Source organism: Passer montanus, unplaced genomic scaffold, assembly GCF_014805655.1.
Source record: "Passer montanus isolate IOZ18808 unplaced genomic scaffold, ASM1480565v1 scaffold89, whole genome shotgun sequence".
In the NCBI taxonomy this organism is placed as follows: domain Eukaryota; kingdom Metazoa; phylum Chordata; class Aves; order Passeriformes; family Passeridae; genus Passer; species Passer montanus.
Genome location: NW_024374256.1, coordinates 471,817 through 489,135, shown reverse-complemented (window position 1 = coordinate 489,135; position 17,319 = coordinate 471,817). Strand labels below are relative to the sequence as shown.

At 51.9% G+C, this 17,319-nt stretch overlaps 2 protein-coding genes across 7 annotated transcripts in view; one reads left to right on the top strand and one right to left on the bottom strand.

Annotated features, from left to right (window-relative positions):
* The window catches only part of LOC120513794, a 28,773-nt gene extending 15,884 nt beyond the window's left edge, over positions 1-12,889 (bottom strand). The window contains exons 1-5 of one of the 6 annotated variants that reach the window (XM_039733514.1): positions 12,851-12,889; positions 10,765-11,892; positions 10,477-10,574; positions 9,700-9,804; positions 4,027-4,476 (exon numbers count right to left, since the gene is read on the bottom strand). In XM_039733514.1, the coding sequence (XP_039589448.1) occupies positions 4,212-4,476; positions 9,700-9,804; positions 10,477-10,574; positions 10,765-11,793 (1,497 nt within the window). In that variant the 5' untranslated portion in view covers positions 11,794-11,892; positions 12,851-12,889 and the 3' untranslated portion in view covers positions 4,027-4,211. The other 5 variants (XM_039733512.1, XM_039733515.1, XM_039733513.1 and 2 more) reach the window with 5 other exon arrangements.
* An 81-nt stretch (positions 12,890-12,970) lies between these two features.
* YARS1 (tyrosyl-tRNA synthetase 1) overlaps positions 12,971-17,319 on the top strand; it is a 6,085-nt gene continuing 1,736 nt past the window's right edge. The window contains exons 1-10 of the mRNA XM_039733507.1: positions 12,971-13,063; positions 13,173-13,237; positions 13,697-13,843; positions 13,922-14,097; positions 15,171-15,300; positions 15,541-15,621; positions 15,883-15,975; positions 16,159-16,294; positions 16,450-16,535; positions 16,917-17,052. Of these exons, the coding sequence (XP_039589441.1) occupies positions 13,048-13,063; positions 13,173-13,237; positions 13,697-13,843; positions 13,922-14,097; positions 15,171-15,300; positions 15,541-15,621; positions 15,883-15,975; positions 16,159-16,294; positions 16,450-16,535; positions 16,917-17,052 (1,066 nt within the window). The 5' untranslated portion in view covers positions 12,971-13,047. The remainder of the gene's footprint in view (positions 13,064-13,172; positions 13,238-13,696; positions 13,844-13,921; positions 14,098-15,170; positions 15,301-15,540; positions 15,622-15,882; positions 15,976-16,158; positions 16,295-16,449; positions 16,536-16,916; positions 17,053-17,319) is intronic.

Here is a 17,319-nt window from a genome sequence, read left to right as displayed (position 1 = left end):
TAAATTCCACTGTGACCCAGGAGAGTCAGCCCCTGTGGGAGCTCAACCTAAACCCATCTTTAGAACAGAGACCTCACTCCCATCAGCGCCTGCCAAAAGATCCTCCTGAGGTGTTTTACAGTCAATAAAGGCAGGAGAAGCAGCAAAAATAAACCCGAGACACCCCGGGGGAAGTCATGCTGGGCCACAGCACCGCACACCCCCCAGACCACCCACCTCCCCCACGTGTTTTTCGCCCGAGTGCTGATTTTGACTCATTGTTGGAAGCAGGAGCTGCAAAAAGGAGCTTTCAAGAAATACTAAAAAGCAGCAAGTGGGAGTGGGCTGCTGTGCCAGGGATCCCGGAGAGGCTGATTCCCTGCCCATGTCTGAGAGCAAAGCCCCCTCAGCTGCCTCGGGATGAATCCCATCGATTCCCAAGAACCAAGTGAGCAGAGATTTGGGGCACAATTACTAAAAAGCAGCAAGTGGGAGTGGGCTGCTGTGCCAGGGATCCCGGAGAGGCTGATTCCCTGCCCATGTCTGAGAGCAAAGCCCCCTCAGCTGCCTCGGGATGAATCCCATCGATTCCCAAGTGAGCAGAGATTTGGGGCACAACAGGAGCAGGGGGCTGCAAACAAAACCTCTGGCAGCACAGCCAGGCCGTGTTTGGTTCAGCATTGCTCTCCTCCCTCCCTCCCAGCCCTGCAATATTATGCCTACAAGTACAATTTAACCAATAGATTCCTCCCCCACGAGTTTAGCAAAGAGGAGCCGCGGGAGGAAGTGTGGAGCAAACAATCCTGCACAGCGTGTCCTTCCAACTCACAACACAGCCCCAGCCACTTGTCACCCCCTCCCCCGGGCCACCAGGCACAGGCACAGGAAAAAACCCAAAAAGACAACACGAGGCACTTTGAGTCCCTGCCACTTCAACAGAAACCCAGGAGGAAACACCTACACGAGGGAAGTGTTAGCACAATCTCAGCTGCTGATGGAGATGCCAAGGGAGAGGAGCGGGATGCTGGTGGCAGCGTTTGCCAAAACGGGAGAGGTGACATCACTCCAAAGCCAATGTCACAGCTGCCACAGCCATTTCCCCCAGCAAAACACAGCACCTCGGCGAGGCCTGAGCTTCCCGAGGAGAGAGCTGAAGATGACACCATATGTTCCACCAAATGGAATTTCCCCCAGATTTGCAGCAAAAAAAAGAAAAAAAAAATTTAAAAAATCGTGTAATGAGCTATTATAGCCTCGTCTGGAAGCAGAGCTGACCAAATTCAATCAGCTTTTCCAGTTTGTTAAAAAGCTGCCCCATCAAGGCGCTTGTTATGCTGAAATATCTTCTGTTTGCTCCACAAATCTGGTGCCTCTTGAATTGTCTGGCGACCTCAGGCGTTCCAGTGATGCTGCTCCTCCTCGGTGGGGCTGCAGCCCACACGGCTGGAGGAAAAGGGAGCTGGTTTCTCCTTCAGCCCCAGTTTTGGTTAAGTAAGCTCCAAATGAAGAATCTTCATTATTAGTGACACAGCGGGGAAGGCACAGCTTGAATTTCACATTCCCAGATGGAGGCAGCAAAGCTGGCAGCCAGAAAAATCCTCTTTTTTTCTTGGAATCTGGACATGCTGGATGCAGAGCCATCGAGTGGCAATAATGACAGAGCCCCACGATGCCATTTGACACTTTGCAGCATCTTTGTCCTTTTGAACTCACAAAACCCTCACCTTTAATGCCACCAACTAATTAAAACCTATTTATACCATCCAGACCTGTTCTGTACCTAAATATCCTCCCAAACCAAAGCAGAATTTTATCAGCTTTCACTGTTTCCCGTTTGAGGATGTAATTTCTTCCTCCTTACAGGCAAGGGCTGGTTAGTTTTAGAGAGGAAGGCACAAAAAAAGCCCCCACACAGTGGTTTCATTTCAGTCTCGTTGTTTTCCAGCTGGCTGCAATGCATTGATGAACACTGTTAAATTTTTAATTGTGAGGCATTTCGTCAGAGCTCACGCAGGGCTCACACAAAGCCAGTTTTATTCCAGTTTTTATTGATATCACTGGGTTCTACTACAGCAAAAATCATCAGCGGGGCCCTTGGCTACTCTCAAACAGCAAAACCACTCTGTCCTTGCATGGAGGCTCAATCCACAACCCCTCCTCTCTCCACCACCCAGATGTGGATCACTTGCAGAGTCAAAGAAGGAAATCCCAGCCCGAAATCCTTCCCCAAGGGCAGAGCTGCGTGGTGGCAGAGCTCTGCACTCCCAGGGAACACAAACCCCAGGGGATGGAGACTCGGAGCCACCACCAGCACCTCCCTGGCACGGCAGGAGCTGCTGGCTGAGCATTCCCACCCCTGGAAGGGTCCAAGGCCAGGGACTGGAGCAGCTGGTACAGTGGGAGGTGTCCCTGCCCTGACTGAGAGCATCTGAATGATCTCTGTGCTCCTCTGAACCCAAACCACGCAGGGATTCCATGGACATCAGCTGAAACTGTCCCCAGACCACAGGGAAGGGATTCCTTTCCCAAAAACCTGAATTTGTGGGGTTCACTGGTTTAAAACCATGAACCACCTCGTGCTGCCAACTCCCATGTGCTTCCAAGGGATTTCTCCTCTCCCTCAATGCACAGCTCTCTGTAAATAACATTTACAGGGGTCATGAGAGGCCCTGGTGGCACCAGGGACCCGACACACAGCCCTGACAGAGGCCGTGCCCCAGCCCCAGAGTGCTGCTCCTCCTGCCTGCATTCTGGCATTTCTGGCACTTTGTGCAGCCAGGCTCTGCTCCAAGCTTCACCTCAAATGATTTCCATTCTCCCTGTCTCAGGCACTGCACATTCAGGGCAGGGAGGAACTTTTCCTGTTTTCCAAAGTTCTGTCCCACTCTGGGTGCCACAGAATAAAATCTATGAACCACAACGTTAAAAAACTTCAGTACTGAGCTGAAATTTCGATTTCTTTAAGATCACATGGGCCAAAAGATCTCCAAAAATAATCAGACTGCAATGGTAAAAATATGAGATGATTTGCTGCCTGAATAAACTTCATTTGCTCTCCAAAATTCCACTTATAAATACCTAAAGGAGTCACAAGGCCCTGCTGGCACCCCTGGGAAGAACATTGGGAGATCAACCTATCCACCTCCAACTTACTTGGAGTTGCTCAGTAGCACAGGAAAGAAAAAAAAGACATCTAAAAGCTGCAAAATATTTATAAACTCAAGTGCAAACCTCATGAAATGCTTTTGCAGAAGAAGTTACAAATGGAACTTCAAACCACTGAAAACCAGACCAATTAACACCTCTAAATGCAGAACAAGAACCAGCAGCAAAATCCAATGGGAGTGCACTGGAAGTGTTCAGGAATTCTCTGGAAATTGTGGTTTGGCCAAGTTCTTGCTCACCCACTGGGTGTGGGTTGGAATATGGGGAATTTCTGCAAAAAAAGTCAGTCAAAAAATTAAAATAAACACGAGAGGAGCATTTGGGTGAGGCTGGAGCAGCAGCAGCTCTGAAAACAAGTCTCCATTTCCTTGGTGCTCACAGCTGGTACCTGATTCTCTTGGTAGGAGCTTTTCAAAGTGAAACCACATCCTCAGAAGGCACCTTGAGAAGTGAGAAGATCAAAGTTCCTTTCAGGAATCCTGCCTGCTGCTTCGTCCCCTTCTTTGCAAAGCTCCTTCTCCCTGGCCCACCACAAAGGCTGAAGGTTCAACTTCAAACAAAAAGGAAATTTTCCTCACAAAGTGCTGCACCCACCTTAAATCCTCTCATTTGCACATCCTGAAATAGCAAGACAAAACCCCACCAACTCCAGGCAGCCTCAGAAAAACAAGATTAAAACCCAAACTACTTCAAGGAACTCGGTTATCTGCAGGCCTCAGAGTGCTGCAAAGCTTTGTCCCATCTGTGTTTAAAAAAAACCCCAACTTTGCTGCCTCTTTTTGATCTTGTTCATGCACAGGGATGAGCCTAACTGAGGAAATCACATTTGTGAACTGCAGAATGCAGCCACGGAGGTCACTCGTGCACGAGCACTGCCCAGGTACCTGCTCGGGGGCAGGAGCAGTGCCTGGCACTGGCTTGTCATCTGGCACTGACAGTTTGACTGGCACTGCTCAGCAGGAACAGGCAGTGAGCAGAAGGGCTCCAACCAAAGCAGCTTGGTGTGGATTGCACCCAGAGCTCAGGGAAAGGCCAGTTCCCTGGAATTCTGCCCTTCCCAGGGGCTCTCAGCACAGCAGGGTCCAAACTCCAAGGATTTTCCATCCTGCAGTCATGGGATGGATGTGAATCACAGCTCCTCTCCCAGCACTCCCAGCCTCCTTCAGGAGCTGCAGGATCAGCTCCTGCTCACCCAAAGGAACAGCTTCTTGCCAAAAACTGACACTTCTAGAAGGGATTCTTCGAAGTTTTTCTTGAGAAATCCATGGGCTGTGTGGGAGGAAGGGAGGTTCTCCAAGGCAAACTCTCACTGTACACAGCAGTTCCCATTGTCTGCAGCAAGTGTGGAAGAAATCACAACTTCATTTGACAGATTTTGAGCCTTCCTACATCTCATTTCCCTCCCTTGGCCTTCTGAGTCAGAGGTGAAAGGGGTCATAAAAACAGAGGGAACATTTCCTGCTGCCAGGGGTGCACTTTTCACCCCTGAGGAGAGAAAGGACTTGGACAAACTCTCACCCTGACTCACTCCAGGAAAAGATTGGAGCTCCTCTCCAAGAGGGGAAGTCCCAGGGGCAGATTAATCCCAGCAAATATGTGGAGGAACTTCTCCCAGTGCCTCACCATTCCACCCCAGGGCTCAGAGGTATTTTTGGCCTGAGGAAAGGGGGCTGGAGAAACTCAGCACAGTGCTTAAAACCTCTGGAGTTCTTTCTCCTTGGGCACGTCCTCATTCCTTCCACAGCAGTCAAGACCAAACTACAGATTTGGGATCAGGTTTTCAGGCAAGTTCCACTCATTTAGGAACCAGGAGCTCAGATTATTTCAGATTTGCTACTAGAAAAGGCCCTGGACCAGAAGTTTCCCACTCCGAACACAGGGAAGTTCTTACTCCCCTCACCATGAACTTAGAAATCCACTTTATCAATTCTTACTTCATCCCACATCTCTTGAAATTTAGGGTTTGGAGGTGGATTTCATTTGCTTTGAAGTGAAATCTCCCCCCTGAGCTCAGCCACTAAATGGAATTTTTCTTTTATGCCAGCACAGCCCCAGCCCTGCACCTTCCCTGCCCACTCTCCATCCAAGCAAAATTAATTTGGGCAGGTAAAAACTGCTTCAAGATTAAGGTTTTTCCTTCTCCTCAGCCAGCTCAGCATCAATCAAGAGCCCAGAGTCTTTCAAGGCAGAGTCTGCTAGCAAAGAGTTCATTTGTATTTCACAGATTTGTTTCTCCATCTGTTCCCTGACACTGCTCTCCCTTTCCATCACCTTAAACACACTGTCTGGTTTTTTTAAGATATTGATCTTTGTTATTACAGTAAAACCAGATGGTTCGTGCCTCTTTATAAGGTATTTCCTCCTTCACTCCCTTTGATTCCAGGGAGATCCAAGGAAATAATTTATCAGGTTTCTGCCAGGTTGTGAGAAAGTCTGATGAAATTTCTAAAAGCATCAAAACCCTCTAGCAAGCACACAAGCCTCAAGGAGAGCTCCTGATGGAGTCCTGGTTGGGAAAAGAAATGGATGGAGGTCAGGCTGGAGCCAGCTCAGCTTCCCGAGGTGCCTGCAGCACTGGAAGGTTCCCTGCTGATGGCAGGGGTGGAACAGGATCATCCCTAAGGTCCCTTCCAAGCCCAGCCATTCTGTGATTCTGCTCCAAATAACAGAGTTCCAGGAGCCTCATTATTGGTGTAGCTGATCCAGCCCCAGACTTGCCAAGGAGGATCTCATCAGGAAGGAAATCATTCCATTTACTGCTGGATAAAGGGCAATAACAAAGTGCAAACACTGACAAATGGTCAGCTGGCAGAAATCTTGCGTGGTCAATTATCAGCCCCCCATTGCCAAGCAGATGCTCAAATCACAGCTCATTTTTACATCTGCTCCAGCACAGCCTCAGCAGCATTTCAATTCTTAGGGGAAGCTGCAAATAAATGAATATATTAGGATTTAACAGCATCTAGAAAGCAGAATGAGAGGAAGCACAAGTCGAGCCACGGGGTTCTCTCCCAATACACTGGAGATGGCTCAATGTGAGAAGTTTATTCTGAATATAAAAGGATTTTTTTCCAACTAGTCAGTGTGACTTTTAGCACTCAATCACCCAGTGTAAAAATATGTATGAGATATATGCAGACATAAAAGCTATATATATGAAAAATTGATTTGATATATATGGAAGTTGTATTTATATCTATGGAAATTCTATTTCCTGCAAGTGCAAGGCAGCGTGCAGATGAGGGAAAAGACAAAATCTCTCCTGTAGCCAGCTTGGAATTCCCTCAGACAGCACAGCAGCAAGAGCCAGGATCCAAGGAAGAACAGCCAGATTACGTAAAAGATGGGATAGCAAAGCAAACATTACCCTGAGACAAATGCCAGGAGATTTGCAACTCAAAACAGAGCTGAAGATTTGTAGCAGCAATATATTAGTTACTGCTTCCCAGAAGGAATTCCCTTGCTGGCTCTAAAGCTGCTGATTTTCCTTCATGGATTCCTTGGGATCCCTCAGCATTTCCCATGGCGATGGCACAGGCAGGGCACAGCCCCCAGGGCACTGCCAGCCCAGCCAGGAGCTCTCCACCTGCCACAGCTGGCACAGCCCACGCTGAACTCGGGCTGAGTTCCAAGCCTGTTTAGCACTCAATCACCCAGTGTAAGAATATGTATGAGATATATGCAGACATAAAAGCTATATATATGAAAAATTGATTTGATATATATGGAAGTTGTATTTATATCTATGGAAATTCTATTTCCTGCAAGTGCAAGGCAGCGTGCAGATGAGGGAAAAGACAAAATCTCTCCTGTAGCCAGCTTGGAATTCCCTCAGACAGCACAGCAGCAAGAGCCAGGATCCAAGGAAGAACAGCCAGATTACGTAAAAGATGGGATAGCAAAGCAAACATTACCCTGAGACAAATGCCAGGAGATTTGCAACTCAAAACAGAGCTGAAGATTTGTAGCAGCAATATATTAGTTACTGCTTCCCAGAAGGAATTCCCTTGCTGGCTCTAAAGCTGCTGATTTTCCTTCATGCATTCCTTGGGATCCCTCAGCATTTCCCATGGCGATGGCACAGGCAGGGCACAGCCCCCAGGGCACTGCCAGCCCAGCCAGGAGTTCTCCACCTGCCACAGCTGGCACAGCCCACGCTGCCCGTCGGGCTGAGATCCAAGCCTACAGCTATTTGCAATAAGAAAGGTTTGCACTAATAAGAAAATCAAATTGTGTGCATCACAGACAATGTTCTTCCCAGGCAAAAGAGAGCTCAGTTTCACTTGTCAGCCTGGCTCGTTTAGAGCTCCTCGCCTGATTTTCTGTGACTCACAACATACGTCTTGCATTTTTAATCTGAAAGCAAGAGAAAACAGGCCATTTTAGCTTTCCCTGCCTGTCCCCTCTGCATTACTTATGCTGGATTCATCCTCTGGAAGCAGCCCTGTGGCGATGCAGCTGCTCCTGCTGCCTGCCTGAGTGCAGGCTCCACACACACAACTGTCAGCTCCTTGTGCCTCACAAGAAATGGCAATTACTGCACCCATGAACACTCTAAATAACCACAGGGAGCCGTGGCTGGAAGCTACCAGAATATTTTGCCTCTCAGAACATCCCAGTCTGATGCATCAGGTTTTAGCATTCAGATTTTTCAGATTCTGTGCTGCTTTAGTGTGCAGTTCTGAGATTCATATCAGGGGATGGTGAGCTCTCTGCACAGAGCAGGGAGACAAAGCAATTCCTGCTCTAGCTGGAAACCAAGGCCCAATGATCTAAATCTCAGGCCCAAGAGCACAAACAACATGGACTGAAGAGAGAAAAACAAGAAGGATGGGACTTCATCAGCTAAAGCTCTAATTGGACAATTAACTCCAATATGCAAACGGAGCAGAACTTATAAAAGTGAGACCCCCTGACCAGTTGTGCATTTTGTGACCATTTTGGTTCACCTTGGGTGTAGCCCTGGCTGGGCTCTTGTGCTGCCCAAAGTGCCACTGAAGCCTTTTAATAAATCCCTGCTTTATTCTTTAACTGCAGCTGGCCTCTGTTCTGGGTCAGCCTTCACAAGGCCTGAGGTTCTGGCGACCACAAAGGGACAGAAAGCACCTGGAAACGCCCTGGAGCAGAGCCAGAGGAACAGCCAGCTCTGCCCCCAGGAGCCCAAGGACCCCGGGAGCTGACAGAGACACGAGCAGGTGCAGTGTGCTCTGCTCAGCACCTCAGGGGGTGTGAAGGGGTGTCTTGTGTCCAGAATTCACCTCAGGTGGGTGTGAAGGGGTGTTTTGTGTCCAGAATCCACCTCAGGGGGGTGTGAAGGGCTGTTTTGTGTCCAGAATTCACCTCAGGGGGGTGTGAAGGGCTGTTTTGTGTCCAGAATCCAGGTGGGGTGTGGTGCTCTCCATCTCCCCGCTGGCAGCGAGGGCAGAGGCTCTGAGAGCCGGGGTCAGATTGCAGTGCTGCTGCTGAGGCACCAGCAGGGGTGCTGCAAGGGCTAACTCCTGATGCTGCGGCTTTGAAGGGTCAGGGGTTTGAATTTCCTCTGTTCTTCCTCTCCCTCCCTTTTTTTTTTTTTTAATTTCTACTCATAACCATTAAAATACGGGTGTACATTCCCCTGCCAGTGCTGCAATAACATCCCTAGAGACAGTCCCCTGGGATTCATACTGATTAACTGGGGAGAGTTTACCGGGGGGAGTCATTGTTTTTAAAATCCAAACTTTAAATTAGACTCTCAGAAAAGATCTGGCACCACCCCCAGCCCCCGTGAGCTGAAATCCAAACCTCCCTTCAGCACCTTCCTTTCCACACCCCCACAGCCAGTGGCTCTTGGATGACACCACTGAGCCAACACAGAAGGTGTCAAAAATAAACCCAAATCTCAGCACTTGAGCTCAAGATTCCCACAGTCTGAGTCTAAAAACTTGAGCTCAGTTCCTCCAGTTTGAATCCAAACCTCAGCACTTGAGCTCAAGATTCCCCCAGTGTGAGTCCAAATCTCAACATTTGAGTTCATTTCCCCCAGTGTGAGCCCAAACCTCAGCATTTGAGCTCAAGATTCCCCCAGTCTGAATCCAAATCTCAGCACTTGGGCTCAAGATTCCCCCAGTGTGAGGTTTCAGGGAGTCCTGGCGGTGGCACTCAGTGCTCTGGGCTGGTGATGAGGTGGGAACTTGATGTTCTTGGAGGTGTTTTCCAATGTTGATGATTCTGGGGCAGTTGTCAACTGACAAGACCAAGTTAATCCCCAACAGAACAAGGCAGGGCTCAGCTCAGCTTTTCCCATGGAATACAAACCTGCTTTTGGTAGCATCCTTGATTTTTCACACCAAACCCCCTTCAAAATATTTCCCAGATATCTGTAAAACTCCTCTGAGCCAGCCCTGGAGCCAGGCTGATTCCTGTGCAGGAATTTTGTGCATGGCAGTGCACAAAAGTGTCACAGGCACTTTTTATTCCCTTCTGAAAACAAACACACTCCAAATAAAGAACTCCAGTCCAGCCAGGAGATGAATTTTCCCCTCCCCACCAGCCTCTCCCATCCCACCTGGGGGTTACCTGAGGTAATAGCCACACCTTTCCTCACTTGGATTGGCACAGCCTGGAGAGAAACGTCTCTTTTGCTCAGGCTGTGCTTCTGAAATGCAGGTCCGTTGTTTTGGCCTTGAAAATAATAAATGGTGTTAATTTATTTTTTTAGGTTATTTGTTAAATTAGGTTACAGTTCACAGAGAGGGCAAAGAGCCCTGCAGAACTATGGCAGATGTGGCATTCTTGTAGCACTGTTCCGGGATTGAAAGAATGGAAGTATTTATTTGAGTCAAGCTGCCAAAGATCAACCACGCCGAGAGCAAAGCAGCTGAGCCACCCAGGCGCTCACTGCCCTGCTGACCACAAGGGGAGCCCGCAGGGAGCTCTCGAAAGCAGAAAACAGCTCTTTTCCACACAACAGCAAGGCTCAGAATGAGGGGGGAAGCCCCGATGTGCAGCTCCCAGGAGCGGGGAAGAGCAGGAGCAACCCCCGAGCCGCTCTGCTGCTGCCACCTGCAGGGAGCGGCGCCGGGAGGAGCAGCCAGGGAGGCACGAACGTGCCATCCCCTCTCCTGCCTGCAGAGCGCGGCCCAAAACTGCCTGACCCACCTCCTTTCCCACTCCCCGATATTCTTTCCCCTCTTCCAGTGTCTTACAGGGTGAAATGTTTCTTGCTTTCACCACTGTTTCAGTGGGATTTAATTTAAAAATAGAAATAAACTCAGCAACACACGTGGTGTTCCTCAAAGTGGTGGAGGAAACAGCTGGGATGGTTTTTAAAGTGCAGATTTCCTAAGAAATTACCTTTCTTCCTCCTCCTGTGGGACAGGAATTACTTTGCCACTTTTCTTCCAAGTGGGTGGCTCTTCCTGCCCACTCTGGCCTACAGCTGTGTCCCTTAACTGGAAAGGGAAGGAAAAAGGGGATTAACACGTAATAAAACTTTCCCATGTAAGTTTTACTTATAGAGTTATATAAAAATTTACTTGAAAAACCTCCCCTGTATCAACACAGCACTTGTGTGCACATGGACAAATCCAAAGGGATGGGATTAAAAACATTCAAGTTCCAAGAATGAAGATGTGAGTTTACTTTAGTGCTGCCTGGAGGCTGCTCAGCTCCTCTGAATTCCCCTTCAGCATCCTCTGGAGAGCCTGATTTCCGTGACAAACAGCTCATTGTTGCTTTGGGAAGTTCTTTTTTGCGTGGCAGCACAAATGCTGGACTCTCATTCCCTCTGCTCTGGCCACAGGGAAGGCCGGATGAGAGCAGGGATTTTCCCAGGCAACCCTGAGCCAGGCCTTCCTGGCCTTTAGGCATCACCCTTTCTGAGGATATTTCAGGAAGGCAGCTCCCAGCAGCTGTGGAATATCCCAAGCAATCATCTATCATGGCATCCAAAGTTTCTCTTTCCAGGCTGTGTTCCTCCAGAGCCTCATCGGCGCCGGCGAACGGGCTCAGGCTCAGCAGCTCCTGCAGGTCAAGGTCCAGCTCCTGCTGCAGCCTCTGAGCCCCATCCAGAGCAGCAGCGCCACCCAAAAATCCAGGATCACACCCCGAGCTGCCTGAGGGATGCTCCTGGGGCTCCTTTGCTTCCTGTGTGAGCTCCGAGGCCTCACAGCCGCCGCTCTGCGCCTGCTCGCTCTTCCCACTCTCACTTTGGCTCAGGTGGCTTTCAGCAGCCAGCTGCTGCTGCTCAGCCTCCACGGAATCATCCGCCAGGATTTCCTGGATCTCCTCCTCGGTGTAGTCAAAGGGAGAATTCCCTTTCTCGCTGCCTGACAGCTCCAGCAGGGAATCATCCAGCTCGCTGTCGTCGAAGCAGCGGCTGATGTCCAGGGAAATGGCCACGTCGTCGTACCTGGACACAGCAAAACCTGCCCCCAGCTCCTCCTGCCCGCTCTCGTCCAGGAGAAGGGAGCAGCCAGAGCCTGGGGAAGGCAGCAGAGGGTTCCCTGCTGGGCTGGGGGTGCTGCACTCAGGGCTGAGCACGCAGGCCTTCTTGGCTGACTGCAGGGCCTGCGGCTGCGCCGCGGAGTCCGAGAGCCTCTTGGCCCTGGGGGCTGGCTCCTGCCTGGGGCCCTGGCACAGCCCGGGCCACGGAGGGCAGCCCTCTGCCATGCCTTCCTGCAGCTCTGCTTCCAGCTCCACGGGCTCTGCTGCTGCTCTGCCGGCCCTTGGTCAGCCCTTCCCGAGAGGGAATCAGGAATCAGCTCCAACCTGCCAGCAGAAGCGACACGCTCGGTGAAAGGAACTCAGCTGGGCCCCAAAAACCCTGGAATTTAACAGGGAAGGCAAAACCACCACAATTTGATCTCTGTTCTTGACTGGTTTAGGTCCCAGCAGTGGAAACCCCCTCAGGCTGTGCCCTCTCCTCCCAAACTGCTGCCAGTCCCCCACAGCAGAGCCCAGGAATCCCAAATCACAGCCTTCAGCTGCAGAGCAGTTAAATAAATCCTCCAAGTGTCTCAACCCCCACCTCCGCCCTTCAGAGATACAAATAAACACATTTTTTGAAAAAAATAATCTTTTTTTGGGTTGGGAAAAACCGAGCAAAGGAAGAGGAGCCCTGTCAGGGAATTAGTCATTGAGACACTCACACAAAATCCTTCATTTGGGTGCAGCCCTGCCTGGGCTCTTGTGCTGCCCAAGGTGGATCCATTGAGGCCTTTTAATAAATCCCTACTTTATCCTTTAATTTTGCCTAGCCTGTGTTTTAGCTCGGCCTTCACAAGGCATCAGCTTCTGGGAACAATCTATGCCAGGACCTCACTGCCCTCACAGAGAGGGATTTTTCCCGGTATCCCATCTCCCGTGTCCTGTCCCCTCAGGGGAGCCCCCTTAGACACCGACACCCGCACTTGGCTCACCCCGGAGCCTTTCCCCGTGCAGAGCTAAACCTCAGGAGGCGGCATCGCCCCGCTCTGCCCTCACCGAGGGTTTCCATCCCACACCGGCCGCGTCCCTCAGCGGGCACCGCCCAACCGGCGCCTCAACGGCACCGCCCCAAGGCGGGCCCCGCCCCGCCCCGGCTCCTCCTCCCGGCCCGACCGCAGGGAGCTCCCCGAGCCACGGGAAGAAAGGGGTAAAACCGCCCCAGACAAACGAGGGGGAATTAAATTCCGCTGAGAGCAGCAGCGGCCGCGGCCCGGCCGGGCCTGGCGGGAAAGGCGCTCACCCGCCGCCATCTTAACGGCGCCAAGGCCACGCCCCCGCGAGCGCGAGGCGCCCTCTGATTGGTGCAGCGCGGGCCCCTTGCCGCGCGAGGCGCTCTCTGATTGGAGGAGCGCGCCCCCCTTGCTTCCCCCTCTGGTTGCATCGGCAGCTCGGCGCTCGGCAGGCCCAGGCGCGGCAGGGGAGCGCCGAGCGGGGCTGATGCAACCCGGGGCAGGTCGGTGGGGCCGGGCGGGGAACGGGGAACGGGAACCGGGGGGAACCGGGGCGAACCGGGGGGAACCGGGGGGAACCGGGCTCCGGTAACCGCCTGTCCTGCCCTGCAGCCGCCGCCATGGAGCCCGCGCCCGGCCCGCAGGAGAAATATCAGCTCATCACGCGGAACCTGCAGGTACCGGGAGGCCGATGGGGCCGGGGCTGGGCCCGAGGGGACGAGCGGGGCTGGGCCCGAGGGACGAGCGGGGCTGGGCCCGAGGGACGAGCGGGGCTGGGTGTGAGGGACGAGCGGGGCTGGGTCGGGGTCCGGCGGAGGAACTGGGGGTGGGCGGGGTGGCTGAGGCTGGGCGGGGGCGGTTGGGGTGGGAGAGGGGGAGCGGGGCAGGACCGCGGCCGGGATGGGGATCTGAGGGGGCAAGGCCGGGATGTGTCCCTCGGGATGTGACCCTCGGGATGTGTCCCTCATGGTGTGTCCCTCGGGATGTGACCCGCGGGGAGTGTTCCTGGAGATGTGACCCTCGGGATGTGACTCTCGGGATGTGTCCCTCACGGAGTGTCCCAGCAGATGTGTGACCCTCGGGATGTGCCCCTCGCGATGTGTCCCTGCAGCTCCCCGTGTTCTGTCCCCTGCCAGGAGGTGCTGGGCGAGGACAAGCTGCTGTCCATCCTGCAGGAGCGCGAGCTGAGGATCTACTGGGGCACCGCCACCACGGGCAAGCCGCACGTGGCTTACTTCGTGCCCATGTCCAAGATCGCGGATTTCCTCAAGGCCGGCTGCGAGGTGGGGCAGGGCCGCCCTGCTGGGCCCCCCGGTCCCACCCTGCAGGGACGGCTGCCCTGACGCGCTGTCCCCTGCCAGGTGACAATCCTCTTCGCTGACCTCCACGCCTACCTGGACAACATGAAGGCTCCGTGGGAGCTGCTGGAGCTGCGCACGCGCTACTACGAGCACGTCATCAAGGCCATGCTGGAGAGCATCGGGGTGCCCCTGGACAAGCTCACGTTCGTGCGCGGCACGGACTACCAGCTCAGCAAGTGAGCCCCGGGCAGGGACGGGGCCTTGGGGCTGCGCTGCAGCGCTGCAGGCTGGGGGAGTTGGAGAAAAAAGTAGGGGTTTATTAGGAGTATCTAATATTGTGTGTGTGTGTATATACACATAAATAATGTAATGTAATATAATATAACATGATTTATATTATATTATATTATATTATATTATATTATATTATATTATATATAAAATATTATATAAATTAAAACATATAGTAATATATATAATATATAATGTATATAATATATAAGATATCATTATATATTATATCATATTATATAATAGATATTATATATTAGTATGTTATATTATATTATTATATTATACATATTATATAATAGATATTATATATTAGTATATTATAATATATAATATAGTATTATATAATAATAGTGTATGTAATATAATATATAATAATATAATTATATTAAATATAAAGTTAATATATTATATAATAACATATAGTAATATATATAATATATAATGTATATAATATATAAGATATCATTATATATTATATCATATTATATAATAGATATTATATATTAGTATGTTATATTATATTATTATATTATAGTTTATTGCATATTACATATTTTTACAGATGTATATAGGTATCTAATACTATTATGTATAATTTAGTATTATCCCTAAAATATATAATATCCAGGAGGCGCCTGCAGGCTTTGTACCCTGTCAGTGTGGCCAGGAGCAGCTGTGAGAGCTGTCCCTGTGACAGAGCTGTGGGCAGGAGCAGCTCTCAGGGCTGTCCCTGTGACAGAGCTGTGGCCAGGAGCAGCTCTCAGGGCTGTCCCCATGCCTGTGGTGACAGTGCTGTTGGGCAGGAGCAGCTCTCGGGGCTGTCCAGCCCTCAGGGCTGTCCCATGCCCCTGGTGACAGAGCTGTGGGCAGGAGCAGCTCTCAGGACTGTCCCCATACCCGTGGTGACAGAGCTGTGGGCAGGAGCAGCTCTCAGGGCTGTCCCTGTGACAGAGCTGTGGGCAGGAGCAGCCCTCAGGGCTGTCCCATGCCCCTGGTGACAGAGCTGTCCCCACAGGGAGTACACCCTGGACGTGTACCGCCTCTCCTCGGTGGTGACGCAGCACGACGCCAAGAAGGCCGGGGCAGAGGTGGTGAAGCAGGTGGAGCACCCCTTGCTGAGTGGTTTGCTCTACCCAGGCCTGCAGGTGAGGCAGGGGTGGTGGCCAGGGCGGTGCTGGCAGTGCCAGGCCCACGGGGGTGTTTGGGGCTGAGTGCCAAGGTCGTGGTTGTCACCCCAGTGTCACAGCTGGCGGTGGCACACAGGCTGGCCTGAGCACGGAGCAGCTGTTCCAGCAAACAGCCTGGAATGTTCCTGAGCTCGCCTGGCTGGGAGTGCCCCAGGAGAGGCTGGGGGACAGGCAGGACTGTTCTGTGTCTCTCCACAGGCGTTGGATGAGGAGTATCTCAAGGTGGACGCGCAGTTTGGAGGGGTGGATCAGAGGAAGATCTTCACCTTTGCAGAGAAGGTCAGGAATGGGGAGGTTTGTGCCAGGCTGGGGCCTGAGGGAGGGCTGGGCCACTCCCCAGTCCTCTGGGAGAAGTGTGTGGGGTTTTGGTGGTTGTCCCAGCTCCCTGTGCTGCTCCTGTGCTCTGTGCAGCCACACATCCCTGGCTGTGACTCTGGATTAGCCCAGATCCCAAAGTCACCTGGAGCCAGGAGCAAACAGGGATTGTGACTTCAGGCTGAACCAGGATTGTCTCTCACTTGCCTCCTTGTGCTTTCCCAGTACCTCCCTTCCCTGGGCTATGCCAAGCGTGTCCATTTGATGAACCCCATGGTTCCTGGGCTGACAGGCAGCAAAATGAGCTCGTCAGAAGAGGTTGGTGCTGGATCTGGCTGTGCTCAGGGGGCTCTGGGGGGACAGCTTGGTGGCAGGGGGCTGAGAGGGGACCACCCCAGGGGAGGTGAGCTCTCCCTCCCCACTCCCATGGGTTCTAAGAAGGTGCAGCAGCTCCAGCATGAGTTTGGGTAAAAGCTTGGCTGAGGGAATCTCTTGCTGCAGGACTCCAAGATTGATCTCCTGGACCGCAAGGAGGACGTGAAGAAGAAGCTGAAGAAGGCTTTCTGTGAGCCAGGGAACGTGGAGAACAACGGTGTCCTCTCCTTCATCAAGCACGTCCTCTTCCCCCTCAAGTCAGGTGAGGGGCTCGCCACGCTGGGCTGTGGATAGGAGGAGGGGACAGGAGTGTGTCCCCTGAGACAAGGCTGTCCCTGAGTGCCACCTGGATGGGGTCAGTGGTTTGGCTGAGCCTTGAGTTAATTAATGTGAGCTTTAAAACCTGTTTTGTCCCAGAGTTTGTGGTCCTGCGAGAGGAAAAATGGGGAGGAAACAAAACCTACACGGCCTACGAGGCCCTGGAGAAGGACTTTGCTGAGCAGGTGAGTGCTGGGAGGGGCTGAACCTTCTGCCTGAGGTTCCTGGGAATAATCTGGGAGCACTGGGAGATGGAAATCTACACTGGGAGGAGGTGTGGAGTGTGGCCTGGCAGTGTGGGATGCTCCCAGGCAGGAGAGCCCAGAGGAGAGAGGATGAGTGAAGGGTGTGAGTTCAGGACAGCACCAGATCAGCCACAGCCTGCAGCAGAGCAGCAGTTTAACCCTTCCCAGCTGTTCCCAGCAGAGGCTGGAGGCAGAAGTGTCCAGAAACTTCTGATGTCCAAGGGGAATCAGGTCACAGGTTTGGGATTCATCTTCCCACCCTGTTTGGTCTCCAGTTCCCACCCGTGGCCTCAAGACAGGAACATCTTTGTCCTGACACAGGTTGTGCACCCTGGAGACCTGAAGAACTCTGTGGAAGTGGCCCTGAACAAACTGCTGGACCCCATCAGAGAGAAATTCAACTGCCCAGAGCTGAAGAAGCTGAGCAGCGCCGCGTACCCCACCCCATCCAAAGCCAGTAAGGAGGGGCTGGGAGCCTGGGGAGGTGGGGCCCTGGGAGCTCAGGGAAATGGGGCCCTGGCCTTGCAGGGCTGAGTGGGACAGCTCCCTCCAGGATCTGAGGTCAGAGAAAAGTTCTGAACCTCCAGAGTCAAAACCAGCCATGGAGAACATTGGGAAGAGGTGAGGAAAGCCAGCACAGGAGGGACTTCATGGGATGGATGGATGGATGGATGGATGGATGGATGGATGGATGGATGGATGGATGGATGGATGGATGGATGGA